The sequence below is a fragment of the Zootoca vivipara genome, chromosome 12 (genome assembly GCF_963506605.1).
Source record: "Zootoca vivipara chromosome 12, rZooViv1.1, whole genome shotgun sequence".
NCBI lineage: Eukaryota > Metazoa > Chordata > Lepidosauria > Squamata > Lacertidae > Zootoca > Zootoca vivipara.
The window spans coordinates 41,960,957-41,988,311 of record NC_083287.1 but is presented as its reverse complement, the minus strand read 5'-3'; the positions used below and the strand labels follow the sequence as shown (position 1 = coordinate 41,988,311).

The 27,355-nt window shown below is 39.1% G+C and overlaps 1 protein-coding gene across 4 annotated transcripts in view; it reads left to right on the top strand.

The window, feature by feature from the left end:
- Positions 1-27,355, top strand: part of PARD3 (par-3 family cell polarity regulator) — a 568,363-nt gene that overhangs the window by 300,258 nt on the left and 240,750 nt on the right. For all 4 annotated transcript variants that reach the window (XM_035129016.2, XM_035129014.2, XM_035129013.2 and 1 more), the window contains 4 exons: positions 2,483-2,574; positions 6,250-6,333; positions 21,056-21,181; positions 24,082-24,464. In XM_035129016.2, coding sequence (XP_034984907.1) covers positions 2,483-2,574; positions 6,250-6,333; positions 21,056-21,181; positions 24,082-24,464 — 685 coding nt within the window. The remainder of the gene's footprint in view (positions 1-2,482; positions 2,575-6,249; positions 6,334-21,055; positions 21,182-24,081; positions 24,465-27,355) is intronic.

The following is a 27,355-nucleotide window of genomic DNA, read 5'->3' as shown; positions in this document are numbered from 1 at the left end:
AAAAAATCTGGCCATTATCCAGAAATGCCCTATTTGCCTAGTACCATCATGAGCATTTATAACCATCTCCTTTGTTTCTGATCTTTCTGTATTTTTATCAGTGTGAGGGGTCTACATGTGTATGGGGCATGCGGAGAAATCTCAGGGTTGTGTGCTTTCTTCACTATGTGCAGAACATGCAGTGTGTGTGTGTGTGTGTGTGTGTGTGTGTGTGTGTGTGTTGTTTTAGGTTGTTCTTGTTGCGTGTAGAGGTCCCCAAAACACCTCCCAATAAATCACACTTCACACAGAAGTTTCAGTTTAAGGTTTTAGGCATAATTTTGGCCACAACTTTATTTAAAATACAAAATGTGAGTGGTTGCTTAGGCATTGGTTATGACTATCTGACATCCACCCGCCTGCGGAAGTCAGGGTGAGGAAAACAAATTGAGGAGAGAATGGAGACAGGGGTCAGAGCTCCCAGGGGCTCTTCCATGGCCCTAGCACCTTGTAGGGGGTACGGACGAAAGCAGCATTGGAGGGACCGGCACAGCCAATCCTGATCCTTCCACCAACCAATTTATTAACCAATGCCTAACCGCAACTGTCACAGGCGCGGTAGCGGCTACTCTAGAGTAACGACTCCTCAAAGCGTTGCCTTTTCATGCTTTTATTCAGTGCTGATTATTTACAGTGCAGAACAGTGCTATGTACATGTTGTCAGTTAGGGGTCAGAACCTCCGAATGGAGATTCATAGAATCATAGAAGAGTTGGAAGAGACCACGAGGGCCATCCAGTCCAACCCCCTGCCAAGCACCATCAAAGCATTCTTGACATATGGCTGTCAAGCCTCTGCTTAAAGACCTCCAAAGAAGGAGACTCCACCACACTCCTTGGTAGCAAATTCCACTGCCGAACAGCTCTTACTGTCAGGAAGCTCTTCCTAATGTTTAGGTGGAATCTTCTTTCTTGAAGTTTTAATCCATTGCTCCGTGTCCGCTTCTCTGGAGCAGCAGAAAACAATCCTTCTCCTTCCTCCATATTACATCCTTTCATATATTTGAACATGGCTATCATATCACCCCTTAACCTTCTCTTCTCCAGGCTAAACATACCCAGCTCCCTAAGCCGTTCCTCATAAGGCATCGTTTCCAGGCCTTTGACCATTTTGGTTGCCCTCTTCTGGACACGTTCCAGCTTGTCAGTATCCTTCTTGAACTGTGGTGCCCAGAACTGGACACAGTACTCCAGGTGAGGTCTGACCAGAGCAGAATACAGTGGTACTATTACTTCCCTAGATCTAGATGCTATACTCCTATTGATGCAGCCCAGAATTGCATTGGCTTTTTTAGCTGCTGCATCACACTGCTGACTCATGTCAAGTCTGTGGTCTACCAAGACTCCTAGATCCTTTTCACATGTACTGCTCTCAAGCTAGGTGTCACCCATCCTGTATTTGTGCTTTTCATTTTTTTTGCCCAAGTGTAGTACCTTACATTTCTCCTTGTTAAAATTCATCTTGTTTGCTTTGGCCCAGTTGTCTAATCTGTTAAGGTCATTTTGAAGTGTGATCCTGTCCTCTGGGGTATTAGCCACCGCTCCCAATTTGGTGTCATCTGCAAACTTGCTCAGGATGCCCTCAAGCCCATCATCCAAGTCATTGATAAAGATGTTGAATAAGACTGGGCCCAAGACAGAACCCTGTGGCACCCCACTAGTCACTACTCTCCAGGATGAGGAGGAGCCATTGATGAGCACCCTTTGGGTTCGGTCAGTCAGCCAGTTACAAATCCACTGAATGGTAGCATTGTCTAGCCTGCATTTTACCAGCTTCTTTACATTCGCGCGTTTTCTTCCAGCAAAGTAGTCTAGGGATACTGAATCTCCGCCCCCGTCGTTTCCTGCGCAATTCCGGGGTCGGCGGGATCGGCCTTCTTCCTTTGCCTCCCGCTTCCCTTCCCACACTAGGCATAGGCTCCGCTACCTTGCCTGAGCCTCGGTCACCACTTCCTGAGTCGCCGCTGGAGATATCCCCCTCCCCGCTCTCGGTAGCGCTGGGAGACGAGCTGGTACTTAAGATGGGAGGGACCTGCCTGTAGCTTCTGTCCCTCACAGCAACCTTACAAGTTGTGACGCGAAAACCAAGTGGCACCAGCCAATCAGCCAAATGGAAAAATTCCTACCAGGCCCATGCCCCAAAAGCAGACGACCCCATGACAGGCATAGCAAGGTCAAATGCAACAGCCTAAATAAAAGGAGGGTGGGCGGGTGATCTGAAGCTTGCAACGAAAGAGAAAGCCCACTGCGAGCCTTGAATATAAAGCATACTTGAACATAAACCTTTATTCATTACTGCTGAATACAAATAGTTATATCAAACTAATTTTGATATGTTTTGTGGGATGGGGTGAGGAAGGAATTTTGGAATAAATTTTGATATCCAAAGGTATATATTCAGTAATTCAAATGCTTATGTGGTACTGTCACTTCTGTTCTGACCAGGATGAAGATGGAACAGAAGAGGAAAATAGCAGAGTTGAACCAGTCGGGCATGCAGATGCTGGCTTGGAGAATGCTGGCAACTATTCTTTAGAGTAAGTTTATTAACAGAATTGCATGTTTAATTATAATACCAAATATATATATATACAGTAGCAACACTTAAACTGCTACACTTAAATTATATTGTTGTTCAAATGCACTCTATACATTTTGAACAGTATCATACCACTTTTTAACAGTCATGGGTTCCCCAAAAGAATTCTGGGAACTGTAATTTGTTATGGGTAGTGAGGGTTGTTAGGAGACCCCCCCCCCAATTCTCTTCACGGAGCTGCAATCCCCAGAGTTCTCAGGGAAGGTGGATTGACTTTTAAACCAATCTGGGGAATTGTAGCTCTGGGAGAGGAATAGGGCATCTTATAACAACTCCTAGCACCCTTAACAAACTACAGTTCCCAGGAACTTTGGGGCTGGGGGAGAGTAACAACATTTAATAAAGACTTTCACAACATTTAATAAAGGCCTGAATTTATAAGATGCCAGTACAGGTGGCGACCATTTTTCATCCATTCAATTGATGTGTGACCGCCAACGTGCAAGTTGTTTTTGACCTGAGAGTGGGCACAAACAGGGAGTTGCCTGTATTCATTCATTTTTTGTAGCACAAGACCTCTAAGCCTAAAAGCCCTGGGTAGATTTAGAGCATCACTAAGCACACTGGATTTCTTTAAAAATCGGGGAGCATTGGCCAAAAAGAAAAGCCATTTTGTGAAGAAAACTGTATTGTTACCTTCACTAAGAGTTATGTGTAAGATTGATATAGAGTCTTTATTAATATAACCAATTTTTATGTGGGAAGAATCTGTTAAAAGATATGCATCATTATCTTTGGATGTGCCCATTTTTACTATGGCAAGAGAATATTGGCTTATTCAAGCTACGCAGAAAGAGAGAGAGAGAGAGAGATCACGATCACTCAACAAGTAATGAAAAATCAATTTGGCTGTTCTCTTGAATTTTTCCCTGCTATGTTGCTTCCACTTATATTGCCTGGTATTCACGAAGTTGCATTATAAAATGCAGAAAACTCCCATGTTCATTCCCCAGTTCAGGGTGGGAAAGACTCCTGTCTGAAACCGTGTGGAGCTTCTATCAGTTCCTGTAGACTGTATTGAGTTGGATGTGACTCTGTATAAGGCTTCCTGTCCTAGCCCAGTGAAATTTGTGTCTTTAGAACAGCTGACCCTCACCCCCTAAATTTCCTCCTACTCTGACATGTCATAAGCTGCTTTGGAAATCCTTCTTGGTTTCAAAAACAGTTTCCTATTAGACATTATCCTAGTGATGGGGCTGTTATTCAAGTGAAACATGTATTAAACACTCTTGGACTCTTAGATCATTCAGAATGTGATATTGGGTATAGATTCTTTTTTTTACATTTGTTAATTGTTCTATTTAATGGAATATAGTATTGCTACTCTCTTAGAACAACTCTGTTACAAATAAAATATAAATTATAAAGACAATTTCATAGAAAATCAAAGTAATTAACATGTTTCCATTTCCAGTATCTGGTTTAAATATCCTACATGAAATGGTATAACCAGAGAGCTGTTCTCATTTAGTCAGTAGACCCAAATTTGCCTGTTTTGTTGGGTGAGGAATGCTTTGCTAATTTGACACCCCTTTCTGAGTAGCTGGCTTCATGGCTGACAAAAGCTTTTGAAACTCAGGTCTCATGGGTCTAAATGAATAATATGATAGCATATAATCAATTAGTTGTTGAAACATGACATCAGGATTTCATCACATTTCAGAAAACCAGTGTAGCCAATAAGATTCCATATAGCCGCCGTCGCTGCTGCTGCTGCTGCTGCTGCTATTACAATTTATTATCCACCTGTCACTCCAGAGTCCTAGGGCAGGTTACAAAAATTAAAACACAATATTGAAAAGAGTTTCAAATAACAAAATTACAGAAACAAGGTGGATCTCAAGTGTCAAAAACTGTATAATGAAGGTACCAGACACACCTCTGTGGCGAGTTCCACAACTTAAAATGAAAATGACATTTCATCATTGCACATGTAGGACAAATGAGGCATACAAGCATATAATGAAAATAAACATTTCAAAAGGAAATATTGAAAGTAATCTAAAAAATTGGGAAGGAAAGTGAAAGCATTTTTAAAACATCACCACCACACACCCCTTATGTTATATTTTAATTATGGAAATATTTGTAGACTCCACTCTTTAAAAAATACATGAATGTGGTGTATAGCCTACAAAATTTACAATATAGACATTAAGAATGTCAGTAAAAACATTAGTAAAAACATACATGAATACTTGTTAGCATTGCAAAGGCCAGTCTAAATAACATAGGGTTTGGGAAACATCTAAAAGAAGGCAGGAATGACACATGCCGGATCTCAACTGGCAGGGAGTTCCAAAGGGCAGGGCCTGTATTTGTTACTTGATGACGAATCATGATTTGATGAAAGGCATATGTGAATTACAAAGATACTAGGTGGTGTGTCTCACAAAACAAAATATGTCCATAAATAATTATTGGTTTGAGACCATCAAAACAGAAACTGAAGTTTGCAGTTGAATCTGCAAGCTACAGTTTATGCTGATTCTAGTTTGCTGTAACTTCTAAATTCACTGAGAATTGACAAACCATAGTTAGAGCCATTGTTCTACCTCAAGGGGCTGGCTGTACCATGGGGAGAGTAGTGAACTCAGGAAGTTGAGTGCTGAGCAGACAGGAAACGAAAGCCACTCTAAAGTATGGTTTGTGTGTTCTGTGTGTTTAAATCATGTCATGAGTTTTTAACTATGGTTAGCATAAACCATGTTTTTCACTCTGTCTGAATGCTTTTACTGTCAGTGTTAGTGCTTATCCAAAATGGAAGAAGAGTAGAAGAGTTTGGATTTGATATCCCGCTTTATCACTACCCGAAGGAGTCTCAAAGCGGCTAACAATCTCCTTTCCCCTCCTCCCCCACAACAGACACCCTGTGAGGTGGGTGGGGCTGAGAGACTTCACAGAAGTGTGACTAGCCCAAGGTCACCCAGCAGCTGCATGTGGAGGAGTGGAGACACGAACCCGGTTCCCCAGATTACGAGTCTACTGCTCTTAACCACTACACCACACTGGCTCTCTGTCAATGCTATTGAATATATCCACCCGACCCCTTAGCCTGTATTAGAATATATATTTTGAAAATATATTCATATATGTGGCATTTTCAAATTATTAAAAATAATAGATTGTATTTTATGGGGAGGGGGAATTGCATTTGAACTGTTTGCTTTCATACAATACAATTATTAGAAATAATAGATTGTATTTTTATGGGGAGAGGGAATTGCATTTGAACTGTCTGTTTTCATACAATACAATGGCTTCACTCTCAATCCATACAAAAGCCAATCTGAACCCCCACCTGTCATTGTTGAACATAATACAATTCATATAATGGATTAAGCTTAACCAAAACATTAGTTCACGTTTCATTTGATTTATTAACTGAATTATTTTTGATGATTGATCTCCTTTCATGCCATCAGATTAATACTGAGGTATGTAACATTCAGTGCTCCTATCATCACTGCCAGTTCTCAAATATATTTGTGTGTGTGTGTGTGTATGTGTGTGTTTGTTCGTTTGTGTTTGTGTCTGTGTGTATGTGTGTGGTCTTTCTTTTGGTTCATTTACGCTACATGTTCATGTTCCCTCATTCATCATTGTCTCACAGTGATATGGTAAAGCTCGTTGAAGTCTCCAATGACGGCGGCCCTTTGGGGATCCATGTAGTACCTTTCAGTGCCCGAGGCGGAAGGTAATGTATTGTGTAGGTTTTTAATTGAATCATAGCCTCCTATATTTTCGCTTCCACTTTTATCTTATGTGTAGCCACCTATGGAGGGGCAAGGGTGTCTGTTTGAAATAAAGCATGATCTTTTCAGAAGAAAATCTTGCTGACTCTCAAGCCATAAGAAAACCTGCCTGTAAGTTTAACTGCACTGGCCAAGGTGAGGATGACAGAAACTGCTTCCTAATTTATAACATAAATTATTTTCTGTCCTAATGTGCAGCTGAATTGCAAGGATGTGAATTATTTCCATCAGGGTAGTCATAAAAGTTTCTTCTTGCCTTTTACCTTGGTTTAATATTAGAAATGTACTTCATGCAGCATTTATCCCTGGCTGCTTAGCCCATCATTTACCACACGGGCAGCATCCAAAACCACAAAGACACACTTCTGGGTGTACATTTCCCCCCCCACTCAGACTTGAAAGGAGTAAAATTTATAGTGGCGGTGGTGTTAAATAAAGCCAGCGGCATGAAGTATAGCATGGTTTTTGATCTGCTGCTGAACACAAGTGTGTCTTGTATTGCATTGCATGTAAAAAGGAAAAGGAAAGGGGGGGGAAGGGAAAAAAGATAACTATCTATAAGTTCTGAGTAATAGAGATAAAATGAGTACCATGCAGATGATATGGCCATTTTCCGATCTTCATCTGTAAAGAGAACACTCAGAATAATAATGCTCACTTTATTGAGGCAGAGTTTTAGTGTTTAGGGTCTTTGATTGAATCAAAAATTAAAGTGGAAAATTAAATGACCTTTAAAGCAATTATGATTCTGTGCCACGATTTAAAGCTTTGTGGTGTAAAAGAAAATCCTGGCAATTCCTCGAAGACATAAGTAGGACTTCAGGAGGTGGGGTGGGGAAGAGAAAGAGATTACCTTTATCTTGGGAGAGTAATTGCATTCACATTTTCTGCTCTCTTTGGTGAGAAAGGACCAAACATGCATTTTATAAATGTAATCTTGGATTATATATTGAAGGGGTATTGTGTTTTGACAAGTCCACCTATCCATCAGCAATTTCACTTTAAATTGATTAAAAGCAAATGTCACTGTATATCAAATATATCTTATCAACTGCTTTTCATACTTGATAAATAGGGGAGTTCTCTCTCTCCCTGTCCTCAAGAATGATGAATGTGGTATAGAAATCATTCATTCCTGAGTATTTTTTTTTAAGTTAATGGCTGACTAGGTACAATGGCATGTGGTGCTGTGACAAAGTAATAATTTTCTTACAGCAGCCTTCCCTGGGGACTTGGGAGGTAAGACTAAATGCTGCTATAAGACTGTCCCTCTTGTGAATGATCTGGTATTCATTTAGCTATGTATTCCAGGTACAAGTGGTAGTTGCTGCTGCTGAATGACAGTCCCTGCTCCCAAAGATAATAAACCATGATGTGTTATGCTTTAATGTTGCTTGGCTGTAAAGAAAAAAGTAAGGCTTAGCTAAAGCATTGCATTTCTTCATCAATAGTCTGCCACCTCCCAAATCAAAACAAAGAAACAAAAAACAAAAATCTGATGAAAGTGTGAATTCATTGAGTTGTATCCAGATTAGAAGGCAACTTGCAGAATTTTCTCTTCCCCTTTGTCCCTCTGTAGTTCCTGTCCCCGTCAGATAGTGAGTGCAGATAGTGAGTGCAGATAGTGAGTCAGATAGTGAGTGCAGTGTTGTGCTTGGCTGCCACAGAAAGAGGCTGGGGGCATACAAAACCGGGCAAAGGAATCTTCACAAGTCTTAGTTGGGAATCTGAGAGAATTTACAGAGGCAAACTTACCCCTCTGTAGCAAAGGTACAGCTCTCTTCACTACAGAAAGGATCACTGGGGCAAGGGAATTGGGCTAGGCAGATAGGGGCAATAGCAAACTCCCTCCATTTCCTCACGTGACTCTGATTTTGAAAGTAGCTTAGTAACAAGTGATGTCTCAAGCCAACTTCTGTTAAGAGTCAAATTAAATTAAAACCATGATGTTAACGGGGGGACGGGGACGGGATGACTTGCACCTTAAACAAAAGACGCGTGTAAGGAAGCTTCTTTTGCTGTGCTAAGTAGATCATCCCTCACTGTTTGGAGGAATCAGGGGAAACAACCTCCAAAGCCCAAGAAGGAGGGGGTTGAGAGAGGATCTGGAAAAAAGGGGGGGAAAGACATGAGATCCCAGTGTATAGGAGCATAGGTATGCTATCTTCATTTCAGTCATGGATAGAAAATGTATTACATTGTTGTGGAACACAAGTTCAAGCCTTTTTCTACGGCTTGGCCTTGACTCCTGTGGTGAATTGCAGCTGCTATCTATGCCATATTTGCAATGTTTTTGCTGTCAATGGAGCTTATGTTTCATACATAATGGCACTATAAAGGCTGCATAAATCAGGTCAAGACATTGTGGTGAGGAAAAATAATGTATTTCAGTCTGAATGGACATTATAATCTCAAAGAGCAGATTCTCAGGTCGGCCAAGAAACACTTCTCAGTGGCACTTTACTGGTATTGCCATTGGGGGAAGTGTTATGTTTTCAGGTTTTAGGCAAAGATGAATAGGGCTGCATATAGGGTGGGAGGGCAGGAACAGGCAACCCATTAATTTTTCATAAAAGCTGGGAAGTGTTTATTTTTTTGTATATTCTTCTTCTTGTGCTCAGTAAAACCAATTGCCGATGTCAACCCCAAGCTGCTAAATGTGGCATTTGTCACTGTAAAGATCAAGGTATTCAGAGTGAAGGGCATTGCAGTTCATCTATCATTCACATCTCCGTGTCAGGTATTTAGAAACAAAACAGGATACTAAGTGAATGACTGCTGGTGGTATTCAGGACCTTCAGTTTGAGCAGGGTCAATTTGAACAATTCCACAAGTCCTTGGAAGTGCAGTTCTGACATCAGTTTTTTAAACTATGTTTCAGGGTCACTGAATGGGCAGTTGTTGCTGCTGTTATAATAATAATGTTGTCATAATAAAAATTGTTCTAATAATAACAACAAGATATATAGCCTGCTATACACACTTTTATTGTGTGGAAAATAAAAGTAATCCAGTTCTGAAACACAGTCATACCTCATGTTACATCTGCTGCAGGTTACAGACGTGCCAAACCCAGAAGTCCCGGAATGGGTTACTTCTGGGTTCAGCGCGTGCATGCGCAGAAGCACTAAATCGCGCTTTGCGCATGCACAGAAGCACCAAATTGCCTCATGCGTGTGAGCAGACGCGGCACTTCGGGATGCGGCCTTTTCATGTTGCGAACGGGCCTCCGGAACGGATCCCGTTCGCAACCAGAGGTACCACTGTACAGGTTTAGTAGTTCCTGTGTCCTCTATGTTTAGTACGTCCATGTCAAAAGTCATTGTCATACAGAATGCCTGCCTTCTGCCCTGGGATCTTTGTCCAAACATCCTTGTCAAGGGTCTTCAAATTCTGGCTGGCCTTTGTGACCAACCACAAATGTGTGTCTGCCAAGATCTTTCACTTCCCGCAAGGAGCAGGGTCTTGTCTCTGAGCTCAGGCTGCACCTTCAAAATGCAGTGTGAGGTCACAGACAATTCCGTACCCTTCTCTCCAGGTCCAAGATTGTGGTGGAAGTTTCTGTGCAATGCAGAAACAAGCTTCTGCTGCTCCCTGCAGCTCGGATCTAGAGGTGTGGGGCAGAGGCTTACTTTGCCTCTGGATTTGCTCAGAACACCCAGTAAATAGCACAGTTAAAAGCCACATATCTCTGTCTCAGCAGGAGAAAGACCAGGGAGGAGCAAATTGTCTCTCTTGGAACTCTCACACTCATGAGTTTGTACTAAGCCATAGATAGTAAGATGCGTGAACAGGATCTCTGTGCAAATGATATGCAAGAGCAAATTCAGAAGAATCATTTCCCATTTCCTTCAAATATTACATCATACAATTATTAACAATTATTAATTTTGTACTATAATAGCAACCGTAACCTCATTTGAGTGGTTTGGTATTAATCTATAGAAATCAGCTGTGCATAGCATTGTTACAAAATATTCTCTCCTTGTTATAAATAAACCAATTAAATATCCAGGAATTTCGCTTCAAAGAAAATTTAATCTAGGAGCTCAGGACATTGATCAGAAATTATTAAAAGAAACAATGAAAGATTTAGGTCACTAGACAAGATAAAGGTATCCTTTTATCTTAGTCAGGTAAAATAGCTTTGATAAAAATGAATCTATTACCTAAAATATTTCCTCCCCCTTTCAGAATCTACCAGTGAGGCACAATTTAGCTATTTTACACTTATGGCAGAAAGTTACTCATAACATTCATGTAGAATGGTAAACTTCCAATAGATGATGGAAAGGCATTATTTAAATCTGAATTACTTGGGAGTATAACATTATCAAAAAATTAATTTATATTATTATGCATCTAAATTGACAATGAGAGTCTACTGGGTTTTATTGTATATAGTCACAAGCCCAGCACCAGATGAATTAAAAATGCCCTTTAGTTAATTAACTTTGGTTTCCAAAACTGGATCTTATCATTGGAGAGATAGATAAGACGATACTAAATACATGGTACAAATTAAAGGTTCAGCATAGCCGTGGATTATCATCATATGTATTGGTATTTTTTATTTTTATAGTGAATAGTTTTCCTTGATGCATCATTTGGAAAATCTTTCTTTATGGTACTACATGGATTAGTTCAGTCTTAAACCGATGATGTAATAACATTGTCTCTCCCCCCCCACCCCCACCCTATCCATTGGAAATTATAAATTGATAAAGGACCAAGACCTATTTTTACTAGTATGAAATATTCCAAGAGCCAAACAAAGGAAATGCTGAGAAAGTGGTATCATATGCTTCAAGAGTTAGAAAAGTTAAATTTAATTTGGAACATAAATTGGAAACTGATTTGGACAACACCAGGATAGGGCTTGGAGAAACCCCTATCTGAGTCACTATTAGTCAGTTGATGATGATGATTAAATAAAATTTCTAGGCTCACAGGGCAGTTTACAATACAAAAAACACAAAAGCACATAACAGTAACAAACAAAAACAAACAAAACAATTACACACACCGTTTTAAAGGCAATAGTTTGTTTAATTAGCCAAAGGCATGGAAGTAAAGGAAGGAAAACTCGCCTCCTTGTCCTTCCACCAGTAGGTGAAGCCATTTGTTCCAACAGACTTTTGGGAACTGACTGTATAGTTTTTAATAGTGTGTGTGTGTGTGTGGTTTTTACTTTCATCAGTGTTAAATTGTTTTTTTAATAATAGTTTCCCCCCCCATGTTTTTAGCAGTTCTCATTTGTATATGCAAGTCACCTTGAGTCCCATCAAGGAAAGGTGGAGTATAAAGAAAAAATAATGATGGTGATGATGATGATAATAATAATAATAATAATTTCATCTGCTTGCTTGCTAATGGCATGCTTCTCTTACTAGCCACCAGAGGGCTGAGATAATTTCTCAAAGGATGAAATTCATCTAAATAAAACTTAAATAGCAACACAAAAGCATGTTGTAATAATCTGGCTGTGCTACCAATCAAAAGTGAGAGAGCAGAAAAACGTTGGATTCCAAACCATGAAAGATTGGAAGAGCAGGGGTTTTTGGATGACTCGCTTATTTCATCTCCTATATCCTGAGATGATAACATAGAACAGAGGTAGGCAATGTGGTGCCCTCCAGATGTTGTTAGACTGCATAGCTGATTGTCAGGGATGATGGGACATAGTTCATTGGCATCTTGAGGGCACCATATTGACTAAACATGTTGAATATGGAAATGATGTGTAGAAAGAGGGTGACAATTTTGTAGCTTCTCCACATGCATGACTAGTGCAATCAGCTGTTTGGCCGAACCTTTTATTATATTGCTGAGATGCTTTTAAAAGTGTTAGATCTGAATGAGAGTAGAGCGTATTTTACAGCAGAGGAGATTATCATAAACTAGGAGTGGGGGAAAGAAATTGGAGAAGCTCTGTATTCTTAGGAAAGTTGTCATGGATCATTAATTATCCTGACATGTTAGGAATTGCATTTTGACAGAGTGACATACCATAGGCTTATGGATGCCTCGTTAGGGGATTTTGGTTGGAGGCTAATCAAATGGCTCTTTAAGATTCTGGAATGGCACACAGAAGACATCTAATTGTGGAGTAACTCAGAAAATCATAAATTGAGAATAGTGGGGGCTGGGTATCTTCACTCATTCAAATAGATCTGTGGAGCATAATCAGACGACCTCTCTAACAGTGGAGTTGCAAGGCAGGCTAGGCTTGAAATTCAGTTTCAGCCCTTCAACAGATCTCACTGTGCAAATAATTTTATCCAGATAGGGGCACAGATAGGCTAACCCATCCCTACATAAAAGAAATTGTTACAGATTTTAGTCTTCCATATTGGTTCTATTTCTGTCATGTGGTTTTATTTTTTATATCCAATGTGTGCGCGAGAGCAACTTTCAAAAACTAAAGCTCATAAATCTTTTAGAAATTGCTCTTTCATTTTTATCTCAGTGTGGCTTTGGCATCTCTTGCTTTGCAAGGCTGCTTGTTTTTCTTTTATTTATGCAGCATCAGCTATGAAAGCACAGTGAGGAGTAACAGCCTCATAACTGTAAATGGCTTAGAGGTGTTCAGCTCTTAATGCAACTTGAGCCACTTAGGGCTTCCCGACATTTTAGTTAATGCATTGGTTCTGGGTCCTCCTTCCCTTTGTTTTTGCAGTTTTTTTATTACTTACATTGCCGTACTTCTTGTAATATATTTGTTGATTGTGTTAATTTTTTATCTTGTATTCTTAGCTGAACATGGATTCTGGAGCATCTCTTTGGATTATTTAGTATTCAATCCAAGTGCAAATACAGTACAGTCTAAAACCATTTAAGATACCCATTTTACAACAGCAATAGCTTAAAAGTGAGGATTCATTGTCTACTAACCCAGATGCTTATGTTCTACCCTCCAGTGTTGAAAGCAGTATATATCTGAATAGCAGTTGCAAGCCATCTCTAGCAAATGTCCCCATCTTCAAAAAGGTTTGGGGGGAGGGAGGAAGAGCCAGGTAACTACTGACTGGTCAGCTTGACCAGGAAAAATACTAGAATAGCTAATTAAACAGTTGGTTGGCAATTACTTAGAAAAGGATGCTGTGATTACTAAGACCCAGCATGGGATTCTCAAAAGCAAGTCAAATCTCATTTCTTTTCTTTTTTATATTTACATGCTTGGTGGATCAGGGCAATGATGTGGAAGTAGTGTATCTTGATTTCAGTAAGCCTTTGACAATGGCCTCATGATATTGAAGAGGATCAGAACCAGACAAGTACCATTTTAGGCCAGCAGCCATGACCCTAAGGATAGAGAATCGCCTATTGCTTGCTCACTTTTTGTAATCACTACCCCCCCTTTGGAATGTACTGTTGAGGAACAGCAAAGAGAACACCCCCTGTTACAATAGTGAAGATAAAGAAAAAGCAGAAAAAGCTGAATAGTCTACCTTGATTCTATGGCAACATATATCTTAACACTTTGTAACCAGTCAGCATGTAACACAATATACCCTCCTAGGCATTCCAACTCTAGGGTGCTGAAGGAACATCAACCCTCTTAATATTTGTTTTAAGAGAGCCAGGCCCGCTTATTCTTGAGGTGGCCCTGCCTATTGCAGGTCCAGTAGCTTGCTCCTCCAGAGTGCTTGGACTCTTCTCTTTGCACGTACAGTCACACATGCACAATGCATGTGATGTGATGTGTGCTGCCCCCCCCCAATATTGGGGGCAGCCTAGCGCCTCTGTACCCTCCTGATGACTTGATGTAAGCAACATGTAGAAAATTACCTCCTCAACACAATACCTATGAGCCTCACAACCTTGGCTTCATGGTTCATGAGGAGAGATTGATTTGAATGACATACTAAGCCAAATCTTGTCTTAGCCTAACACAGCTGGGGAGGGGGGGGACCCATGGAGGAGTAGAGAAGCTGTGAGTTCACCTCTGGCCACAGTCATGTGAACTAGGCTAGTGATGGTAAAACACATACAGCAGCAAAATCCTCAGGGAAAAGACAGGACCACTTAAGGCAGGCATCCCCAAACCTCAGCCCTCCAGATGTTTTGGACTACAATTCCCCTTTCCCCCAACCACTGGTTCTGTTAGCTAGGGATCATGGGAGTTGTAGGCCAAAACATCTGGAGGGCCGCAATTTGGGGATGCCTGGCTTAAGGGACCATTTCTGCTTAAAGGTCCATTTCTGTTTAAAGGCCACAGTGCATAGGTCTTACCTAACTCTACAGGACTCTAATTTTATGAATGTGGAATTTATATATAAAACACCACTATCCCACCTACCGTAGTCAAGGCAACTCACAATGTAAATTATTTTATAAAATGTATTAAAGTAATTCTAAAACTGCTTCCTGAAAATATAGATGCAGCCTAAAGTCCCTTATTATTGTCATTATTAATCAATTCAGTTGCTAAACTGTCCTTCATCAACTATAATCCCAGGGTGGTTTGAAGCATCAATACAGTAAAAAAAAAAGTAACCAATTAAGCACAAAAAGCCAAAGAGCCATAAAAAAATTATGGTTCTCTCTTTGGAAGAAAAGAAGAAGGGCTGTCTCTCTAAATTACACCCACTGGTAATTACAGTCAGAAGAACTTTGAGCCAGGTTCAGATTGCTGAATTTATCAACATGACCATATGCACAGGTGCAAGGCTACTTAGAAAGAGTTGGTGTGAATTGAGCCATGTTAAAAGTGAGCTGGGGTGATTATGTGGTCATGAATTTAGCAATGCCTACACAGGTTGACATTCTAACCAGAGCATAGCTCCCTTACAATAGCAGCCTGCCCATGTTTGAAGATCTGCTAGTGAAGTTAAGTAGCTTTAAGGAGTGAGTTGTCTCCATCTTGAAGCCCCAACCATGCAACACCCTCTCCAAGAAGTATTCTGACCTTGTTATGTTTTCAATTCCAAGTAAGAACTTTTATCTTTGCTGAGACATTTTAGTTGTTTAGTTATTGTATTTACTACCCCATAAAGTTGTTTTGATTCGTAATTTGGGTATATGACCATTTTTGGCTTTATCTTGTATAGTGCCCTAGTATCTAATTGATGAAGGGTGGTTCTAAAATCTTTTAAGTGAATACATAAAAAAAATACAATAGATGCATCTCATTTATTTAATCTTCTTTGATAATTGCAGTTTAAATAACTGCATTTAACTACCATGCATCTTTCAAAATAGCAACCTCCTAAATAAGAACTCCGACTGATTGTGTCAGCCTCTTTGTTTTCACTCCTTTCACCCCATAGGGTTTTGAAATTATAGTTAATGATTAGAAAATAAAACACAACTCAAGATGCTATGCAACACAGTTCTAAAAGGGAGAGAGATAGCATTTGTAATTCTGGATTATAAATAATAGAGGAACCAACCAATGCAAAAATAGTTCTCAAACGTGTGCTATAATTGTATATGATAATTGCAGCTGACATAACCTCTGCTGGATAGCTTTTTATTCATTTTTTTAAATACTCGTGACAGAAGAGTGGGAGCAGGGATTTTAACATCTTCCTTAGTTTGGTGAACCTAGAAGTGAATTTTTTGGAGAGATAGGGATGTTCATGTGTTCTCTGTAAAAATAATTAACCAGATTTGTTTCATACTTTGAACAATATATTAAACTGCTGAAAATAGTTTCTTATGAGGAATAGGCCACCCACCATCTACATTTAGCACAAAATGAATGTGTTAACTTAGGAGATATTATTGAAATTTCCACAATATGGTTTGGATTTATGAAATACAGTTTATTGACTTTCTTTGGGATTCTCAGTAATAGATGACATTTGAAACTTAATCCTCGATGTGAAAGATGACACTGTAGGGCAGGAGAATAACTGTGTTAAAATTATCTGGCATGCCAATCAGTTGCAAAGAGCTAAAAGGCTTAAAAGCCTATATTCAGTAGAGGCCCCTAAAATGTCTGAAGGAGTGGCAGAGGAATAGCATCAGCCCTTTTGGGCTCTGAGCAGGCTCAGCATCCTGTTTTCCACAGTGGCCAAGCAGATGCTTCTGGGATGTCTAGAAGCAGGATATGAGTGTGATTGCTGCCTCTTGTTGTAACCTCCAGATAAGTGGTAATCAACAGTATTCACCTTCTGAATCTGGAAGTTCCATGTATCTCTTTTGAGTAGTAGATCAACCAAACCTCCACGATTTGTCCCACAAATTCCAAAACATATGACTTTGCATTTTGCAAGGGGAAGACCAGTAATGAACAAGCTGCCTTCTATTGCTCATCTTCTCATTGAGTATTCCCAAGATTTTCCAGGTCACAATTTGAAAGCCACTGGCTTAAATCAGGAAAGACACAAAAGCTTGCATATATTAGAGACAAGTGTTCTTAATCATGGTGGATTAAATACAGTGCAATGGTTTTTGATCCAGTGGGACTCATCTGCTATTGAAAAAGAAAGGGTGGTGATGATTGGCAATTTCCTCTTCCTACCACATTTGGTATTTCCTTGACAGAGGCTTGGCTTGTTTCTTAAATTAGGTGGAGGTACTGAGAATTTACTTAATTAGGCAAATGATATTCCGGTTTAATGAATAAAACAAATGCTTTGCTTTTTTTTATCAGTTAAGGAGTTTCAGAAATTTAGTGGTTTCACAAGTATGTTCACATCCTGGGGCAACAGGTCATTTCCATCTTAATTTCTATAATAGACCCATGGTTTGAAAAATTACATTTATGATAGGATGTTAATATTTCATCTCTTCTCCCAGACACCTCTGCATTTAATAATGAGTATGTTAATTTTATTTCTGTATAATGATAGCTGTTGCTTCCTGTTTTAAAGAAAGTTATATTTTGAATTTTCTAATTAATAATAATGCAAAACACACCTTACTACCTACACAACGTTTATCATCTCTACTAACTACATAAGCCCTTAAACAAGTTGAAATCTTATTAATCCTGTCATGTGATAACAATGTGTAATAAAAAAATCTGTTCATCAAAACTGCAATTACTTTCATTAAACAAAACCCACAAGTTAAATTAATGTAAGATAGCTCAGTTTAAATGCTGCATCTGTTATTCACAAATATTGTTTTGTACCTCCTTTCTATAGTTGCCTGGGCAAAAACACGCACAGCTGAAGAGATGTAATTATCACACGGCTGAAGGCCAACCACAAGTAGGCCCCACACATGGCAATTAGATGTTTTGTATATTCAATAAATACACAGCCGTGAGAGTGATTGAGTTCTATATGGGAAGTGAATGGGCATTTAATGGGGGGCTCCAACTCCAATAAAGCAAGTAGGAAAGCCTAAGCAGATTTGAAGCTGCGTTCAGCTTTGTAAAGACAACATGCACACACACACACACACATGAGAGGGAGAGACCAGGAAGTATATAAATTCTGTGTAAAAGTTTGCCAGATAAAAGTATTCAACCCACGTCTAGTAAAAACTGCTCTGCATTTCTGTATCCTTTATACATTTTAATTTCTCCCCGAACAGGTTCCCCAAAACCTCACTTCCCAAAACCTCACTTCTAAGAAGTACAATTAAAAAAATCGGTCACAAAGATAGCTTGGTGCAAGTCTATTTATTAGTAGGAGCAGATGAAATATATGAAATATAACTGTCACAGTTATATTGGGGTTTGAAAACTAACTTGACTAACCTTGTCAAACCTAAGTACAGTTACAGTCATACCTCGGTTTAAGTACACCTCGGTTTGAATATTTTCAGTTTAAGTACTCCGCGGACCTGTCTGGAACGGATTAATCCACTTTCCATTACTTTCAATAGGAAAGTTTGCTTCAGGTTAAGTACGCTTCAGGTTAAGTATGGACTTCCAGATCCAATTACACTCATACCTCGGGTTAAGTACGCTTAAGGCTGAGTACTCCGCAGATCCGACTGGAACAGATTAATCCACTTTCCATTACTTTCAATGGGAAAGTTCGCTTCAGGTTAAGTACGCTTCAGTTTAAGTACTCCACGGACCGTCTGGAACGGATTAATCCACTTTCCATTACTTTCAATGGGAAAGTTCACTTCAGGTTAAATACACTTCAGGTTAAGTACAGACTTCCGGAACCAATTGTGTTTGTAAACCGAGGTACCACTGTATTCATTTGTGCCAGGTTTCACAGAGCTAAAGCGCCCTCTTCTTAGTCCTACCCTACATCGGTATCTCTGGCCATAGTTTAAGCCTCCAAGAACCCAAATTTGCTTTGCATTCCTTGATAACTGCAGAGCCATCATTCTCAGAAACAACCCTTGAGCCAATACTGATGTTAGCTTTCTCTACTTCTGTCTATAGGGCACATGTAGGTAACTGGGGAAACAAGGTCAAAAATGCAAAAACTATAATTATGCAATGTTCAGAAGAAAATTTTGCTCGTGAAACTGGTAATGTGTTTAGTACCTTTGATGCATGGATGGGGAACCTGTGTCTTTTGTAGTCCAACAACTTCTGAAGGGACCCTGTTTCCTATCCTTGCTTTAATGCATCTTGCCATTATGAATAAATATGTCACACACACGGATATGTGTATGTATTCTGTGTTTCCAGTGTATACATAGTTGAAGGCAGCAAGGCTCTGTTAATGACCTTCCATACTTCTCTATAAACGTATGCCCCTGTTAAAAGTAAGAGCTGCCCAAGTGTTGAAATAGTAAAGCTATTGTCACCACATTTTCACAAGCTTTGTTAGCCTAATTCTGTAACTGAAATAAACTCAATAACATATGCTAACACTCCCTTTCTACATCTAAATTATAGTCACTGGTAAAACTGGAAATAAGCAGCTAATGTTTTATTGATGTCTAGATTGTTTTGAATTTATAGACATATTTCCTTTGAAGATAGGAATGACCCACAACTGCCACCCAGCTGTATGAAAATGATTGTGACATATCCTAATAAAAACTGATTGTGTTATTGCCAGCAATGTAATAAGAACATTACTTGGGTTGCCAAAGTGTGGCTTGGCCTTCTCTGGCCTCTATACTCATGTGCTGATATTGTCCCTTTGGATAAAATTGAGTTGTAATTGAAATAACTATGGTATGAAATGACACAATCCACTTGCAATTTAACCAAATATACACAAATGTGGTCTATACCTTAAAAACAAAAAATCTGCAAAAAATACTCTTGTCAAAAGTTTTAAAGACACAGGTTCTTCAGATATCTGGGTGCCAAGCAATATAGGGCTGATGAAAGTTGCAGTTCAAGAACATCTGGAGGGCCAAGAGTTCCCTACTCTTGCTTTTGCAAAAGTGCACACCTTCCTCTAATACAGGTTTTCCCACACTTGGGTCTTCAACAATTTTTGGACTACAATTCCATCATCCCTACCTGGCAGGACCAGTGGTCAGGGATGATGGGAATTGTAGTCCAACAGCACATGGAGACCCAAGTTTGGGGAAAACTTGAATACCACCTTGAACCACAAGTAGCACCTCTGCCTTGTCAGGACAGTTGCTGTACTTATGACTGAAATAAATGAGATAAGAGGCGGAAAGTATAAGAGGCAGTGTATGTCATCACTTGGTTGATAAGTGCTACCTAAATAATAATAATAATAATAATAATAATAATAATAAATAATAAATTATAAAGTGTATCTAGTAGCAGCTGGTGTGATGGGCAGCAGAGCAGAGTAATGGTGATGAAGCCAGATCTGCACTGGTGGAGCCAATCTCTTTTGAAGTGTGCATGGGCAGACCTGACATTGGTGCTGCCCTGTCCGAGCAATATCCAGAAAAGCTGCAGTGATGACCATGTTGGAAGGGCAGCTACACCACACCAGCTGCTGCTTCTGAGTGCATTATACAGAGGCAGTTGTGTGGTTCTCATTGTTTTTGGTGGGTCTTGCATCAGTGAAACAAGCGAGTGGACTTCCTGTGTTCATAATGTGAGGTGGCTACTATTTAGTTCGTGTATTTTAATTCCGCTTAGAACACTGGTCTTCAAGTGGGGTGGAATCTACACACATATTTAAAAGTTCTGAAAATGCTTTTTTTTTTTAAAAAAAAAAAAAAGTGTTTTTAAAAAAGACATTTAATTTTCCATAAGGCTCACAATCGCCATCCAATGTCACATTGTATATTGCACTTAAAACACACTTAAAACGTTTTACAGTGGTACCTTGGTTTACGAACTTAATCTGTTCCGGAAGTCCATTATTAAACCAAAGTGTTCTTAAACCAAGGCGTGCTTTCCCATAGCAGTGAGAGACTCAATTTACAACACACTCAAGAGGAAGTGAAACATCATCTTATTCCAAGGCAAAGTTCACAAACCAAAACACCTTCTTCCGGGTTTGCAGCGTTCTTAATCCAAGTTGCTCATAAACTAAGCTGTTCTAAAACCAAGGTACCACTGTATTTGCAGCTGTATAGCTGAGTCCTAGGTCACAGACAGATCCAAGATGGGTGGCAACAGCAACACTACCACCAAAATATGTGGTAAAAGATTAAGAAATGAATCCCAAAATGCATGTTTGGTTTAAAGATGGGTCCTCGGTTTGTAAATGTTGAAGAACATTTACCTGGAGTGACTTGTTTCTGAGGGCAGAGGGGGCACTTTAGAATTAGGATGGGGTTTATTCTTCTGACCCAAATCACTGGAAACTTTGCAAGTGTACTAATAATTTGTCATAATTTATGTTCCAGAACTTTGGGATTGTTAGTAAAGCGACTGGAGAAAGGTGGGAAAGCAGAACAAGAAAACCTCTTTCATGAAAATGACTGTATTGTTAGAATTAATGATGGGGACCTTCGCAATAGAAGATTTGAGCAGTAAGTGCATCTTTACAGTTTATTGCTTTTCTTAACCTTTAACCATCACACATGGTAGTAATTTGGGGAGGAATAAAATGCTCAAGAACAAATTGCCTAAGTAAGTTCTTTCTTTAAAGAGGAGTGTGTTTGTAGATCATTACAGTGTTTCTTTAATTACTCAGTTTACAATTGCTACAGGATAATGACTGCCATTGCATAACTTTCTTTCCTCATTTTAAAATTGTTACAGGGCTGTTCTTCTTCCCTCTACCTCCTGTTAACTTGAATGATATCGTTTGTTTATAGGTGGAGAAGCGCTTAACATTAACACACCATCGAAAGCATTGTGTTCACTGTTTCTAAAACAGTAATGTAATTTTGCATGTGAAATGCACTTGTGTGTAGAAATTCTGAAGCTTCCCCAAAGAAGTCAGTAAGATTGTAACTTTCTGTGTAGCAAGGTCATTTTATTATGCCCCCCCCATAGGTTCTGGTTCTCATGAGTTCTAGTTCTCATGGAAATTTAATTTAAAAAATAAATTATGGGGCAGGAGGGAATTGTGCAGCTTATATCACTTGAACTTTTGATAATATTTGTGGTGCATAGATTTTTGTCAGAGAAAAAATGCTGGGATCTTACTTTTTTGTTTTGCAATAATGGATAATCAATCTAAATCAAAATAATTCTGACACTATTAGTGATAATTTCAATCCTTTAATATCCTGCAGTGCTTAAGTGCTTATAAAACTGCTGTGTGTTTAAGGGTTTACCCAAACACTGCTGTATTGAGGTCAACTACAGGTATGCATCAAATAAGAACATTCAAACAGGGCTGGCCCTGTGGCCAGGCTGGGTGGCGCAGGGCACCATGGCACCGGCCCGCCAGGAGGGCGCCGCGAGCTGCGCCCGCCCGCTAGCGGGCCAGCCGGTCCGGTGGTCCGCCGTGCAGCTGCGCCCACAGCAACCGCGCTGTGCCTGCCCGCCTGCCGCGCTGGGAAACGGGGCGGGGGGGGGGTCCGTCGCTCCACGGCGCCAGGGGTGCTTAAGACGGCCCTGCATTCAAACATCACACTCAAATGAAAGATCTGCAGCAAACCTTGGGGGCATACACATCCTCCTCCTGTGTGAATGGGAGCAGGGGTTTGGAAACTTTCAGTTCTCCAACTTTGTTAATCACAAGCTAGTTTCAGAAACTCATGGTTTGAATTATTTGACTTCTTTTAAACTAGCAGGTATTTAATGTTGACCACAGTCCTGGGTCTGGGCGATATAACAAAGCAAACCAAAGCTTCTTAACTCCTCTGTGGCTGCATGGAAAGGGAAGGGTTGTCTTCAGGTTTGCTCCAGCTCTTTCACATTGTGTTAAAACCTTTGTTTAGCATGACATTCAAATGTGGTATATCACTTGGGGAAAAAGAACTGTGAGTGTGTAAGGACAAATTGTAGTAATACTCTTCCACGAACTTTTGTGCAAGGTAGTAGAATGCTTCTCAAAAACAGCTCCACAATGTATTGGTGGGTTGTGTTTGTTTTGTTTTTTGTTTAACTTCCTGTTACTTTTTACCTATGTCATTTTAAACTGTATTAAGGCTGTATTCTTAGTTTTAGTTTTTGATTTATGTGGAAATTGTTTTCCATTTGGTTGTGTATTTTTTGATGTGGTTTATGTATTGTTTGTGATTTTTGTAATTGTGCTAATGCTGTATTGTTTTAATATTCAATTGGGAGCTGCCCAGAGTGGCTGGGGAGACTCAGCCAGATGGGCGGGGTACAAATAAAATTATTATTATTATTATTATTATTATTATGAGCAACATTGTAGATAAGGAAGACATTGGATCTGATACTGTAAACTCTTAATGGGCTATTAAGGGCTCATGTGGTTATTTCCCCCCACGTAGCACATTTCTTCTAAATTAGAACAAACTATGGTTTGATCCTTTTTTTAAATGAACAACAGTAAAAATAACCCCGGAACTCGGTTCCCCGGGTGATTCTGGGTCATATCTCTGCAGTAGCTTACCTCAAAGTTTTTAAGTGGCTATATGCTCATCACATTTATAAATTAAAAATTTACTGTTGTACAATGTTTAAAATGTTTGTTTTCCTTCTGGGATTGTACCCCCAGGTGTGTTTTATAAGCTGGTCTCCGACCGTAATAAATGATCTATCTATCTAACAGTAAAAATAATATTTTATTGATTTTGACATTCCTAGAATCTATGCCTAATTCAACAATTGAAAGCTGAAGCTTTCATTCTCTTCCCTTTGCTCATGAGAAAGGAGGGAGGACTACATGAGACCAAGTCATGTTATGGCTGATATAATGCTGATATATGGCTGATATATAACACTGCATCATAATTTAGTGTGACTTCTTAACTGTGCCATTGAATGCAACTAGCTCAAATACAAAAAGTTTAGCATGAAAATCTTTCCATCTGTGGGACGCATGTTATAATTTAACAGAAAGTGCTAACTAGACAGTTTAATATTATTTTGAAGTAGGTTACCATGAACTTTTATGGAAGTTAACATATCATATTCTTAGATCACCTACATTTTGAATTAAGGAGATTTTAAAGGGGGGCTGCTTACAAATCTCAAAGTCATCATTTATAATATTTAAGAAAAGGACATGAAACCTTGTGCTAATTTTAAGAAACCACATTTATTAATCAAATAAGTTTTTTTTAAAAAAACAACACTTGTGCTGCCCTAAAAGAAATATACTTTTAGAAGAAAAGGCATTTGTAGCAGATAACTCCAAGAAAATCAGCCTTTTTAGTTTACAGTTTAGTTTCAACAATATGTCTTGTCATTTCATGATGCCTAATTAACATCAGTAATTATGTTTGTAATGTCTTCTAGTCTGCCAGTCTTAATTTGCTAATTTCTCATTCATTCTCAAACCTAGAGCACAGCATATGTTCCGTCAAGCCATGCGAACACCCATTATTTGGTTCCATGTGGTTCCGGCAGCAAAGAAAGAGCAATATGAACAGTTATCACAAAGTGAGAAGAACGCTCACTACTCCAGTCGGTTTAGCCCCGATTCCCAATATATGAACAATAAGAGTGTTAATCACACTGGACTTCACACATTACAAAGAATACCCCGAGTGAGCCATCAAGCAGATCAGACGGACTCTTACACACAACTACCTCATAGTGTGAATTCATCAGGAAAACCACCCCTGGGCCTGGCATCATCACCACAAAATGTCCTCGCCTCCACTTCAAGCACTGGCTATAATACCAAAAAGATAGGGAAGCGGCTCAATATACAGCTGAGGAAAGGTAAGCAAATTTGTTTCCTGCCTGCTGGGCATATAAAGGTGCATATGAAATGAATGCACATTTATTTGTTCCAGCACCTGTGGTCCTCTGGATGCTGTTGGCTTGCAGCTCCCATCAGCTCTAGACATCTTGGGCAAATGGTCATGGATGATGAAGGTTATGACAACTGCCAGGTCCACTGCTTCCCCAGCCCTTCTTTATCATCTCTTTACCGTATCTTGTATTAATACAATATATGTATTAAAGAAGATCATATTTTTAATACATATCTTGAAAAACTCAATGCCCCTTGTCTATGCTGCTTCATGGCAGTGTAGAACATAAACTGGGTTTGGGTAAATTCTTTATGAGGACATAAGGAAAGTAGGACCTTGAAACAACTTAAATGGTTTTGACTCCATTATCAAGCTTATTGACTATAAAAAGTACTTTACACCTCTAGCAAAGCTGAGAATATTGGTCAAAATGCAAAGTACTATTCAGCTAGTAATGTGAGGCCCTGGGGCGCTTTTAGAATCTTGGCATTTTCTTCAACATGCTTTACCCTCATGCCACCTGGTTAAATTCATTCGAACCCAAAGGAAATTTCAAAGAGATAGGAGTCAAAGAGAAAAGGTCAGAAATTTCACTGTGCTCATACAAAACCTAGCTAATGTGTTTCCAGTGGTATGCACCAATCTTTTCCAAGAGTCTAGGTCAAATATTTCTCAACTGAGTTCTTATTAAGTCCCAGATAGGTGGATTGTGACACAAGGATGTAAATGTGTAGTGTTTTAAATCAGACCTTTAATGTGTGAGCATATCTGAATTGCAAGGTGTGAATATATGAATACAAGGTGTAATGTGTATTTGTCATAATATCTTATCTGAAAATAAGTTATTAAGTATGTAGCTGTAAGGTCTTTTTTCATTGCAATGAAGAAATATCAGCTAGCTTCTCAATGCCACTTCTGTGTTGCTGTTGGCAAGCATTTTTTATTTATTTACATTTGCATGTAATAGTTAAATTTAGTGCCAGTCATTTTGTATTTTTATTATGAGATTTTTTTTCACATGGAACACATCAAAGGGGACTCTTACTGTGGCTTAATAATGATCAGTGATGTTATTTTCCTTCTATGATTATGTTCTATTTTCTGTGAACTTCATGTGAACTACCAGATTGCTTGTTTCTGGTTACTGGGTTTTAAGCTCTACAAACTTGGATGACATAAGGTTGAGTTGACAGTTTGCTTCTGTTGTTGATGCGCCTTCAAAAATACTTAAGGCCATCAGCTTAAGATGACATGCTTGGAGGGGGGCGGGAGAAACCCTGTGACTAGCTGAGTGAGGAATTGCTGTGCTTATAAATATAAACCCAGTCAGTATTATGATTTACCAATTTTTCACATTTAATGGAACAGATAAAGAAGAAGCCTACAAATACACCACTGGGACATTACACAGGAATCTGATTTTTCTTAGTCAGCAATGGAAATAGTGATCATACGGTTTATATAATTGCAGTACTTTGCAGCACTAAGTAGTGGACAAAAATAGTGTTTTTTAGCAGTAATAAAAATAAAAATAGTGTTTTTTAGCACTTTGCTTTGGCACAAAGTGGAACGTAATTACCACATTGTGGTTATGTGAAACTGTCTTTAAGGAAAACTACGGTTTATTTTGCAGCTGCTAGTCTGCTGTAACTGGGGCCCGCCCTAAGAAGCATATTCCAGATTTTAACCAGAATTGCTCTCCATGGTCAATTTACAAACACTATTTGATCACCTCATGCTTTTCTTGAAATGACTTTGTGGTTCAAGAGCTAGTTACCTGGATATCTTTTTCCCATGTATTTTGCCTATGCAGTATGATCGTTATTGGAGCACCCTATCTTTTGAGGTCAGAGGAGTGGCAATCATGGAAATGACCTTTTTGAATTAGTGTCCCAATTCCTGATTATGTTGTATTTTTATTCTTATGCTGCTTTTAAAAATGGTTCTGGTTGCCATATTTTTATTGTTATAATCTTTGAGGTTTATTTTGTTAAAGCATGGTTTAAAATTGTGTCTGACACATAGCAAGTATTTTTTTAACTATATATTTGGGGTATAAATTTTATATTTGATTTTCCCATTACTTTATTTCAGTCGGAAAATTTGCTTCAAAAATATCAAGTCTTTTCAATTATTGGAGTTAAGATTGTGAATGTCTAATTAGAGTAGTGAATACTGGCTACAATCCAATCTGGAATTATGCACATGACATGTAATCTCATTATAGTGAATGCATTTTAAGTGTGCCTAATGCTCTGCCAAAATATGGCGTTTGCGTCTTGATTGCAGAGATTAGATTTACATCAGTTGAATTCAATTTAGTATGTTTGCATTTTTTTCAGTTTCTAACTTGATTTAGCAGTTGCTTATAATGCAACCACCAAACAAAATGTCCATTGAGATGAAGTACCCAGGCCCTAAGCCCATTTGGGTTTTGAAGGTCAAAACAAGCATGATGAATTGAACCAGGAAACTTCACTGGAAACAGATATTGCAAGATGGGTGTTAGATGGTGAGCTATCTATGAGGTCTGCTCACTATGTTTTATGTCGATTGGTGTTCCCGAACTGTTTTGAAGGCCAATCCCACAACCATCTTCCTCCATCTTACAACAGTCTAACCATTAACTTCTTGACAGCAATATAAGCATGATGTTACAACCTTGGTAATAATTGTTTCAAGTCCATTTCTGCTTCTTCCAATAAAAAAAAAGCTGAGGTTGGTTGTTCTAACTAAGTGTCCACCATGCCAACATCATTACCCTCTTGCTTTATGCAGAGCACCCAAGAAGGCCAGATGGTCTGCGAGCATCAGACAATTTTAAGTTTGTGTGGTTCGACTATTACAGGTTAAGTG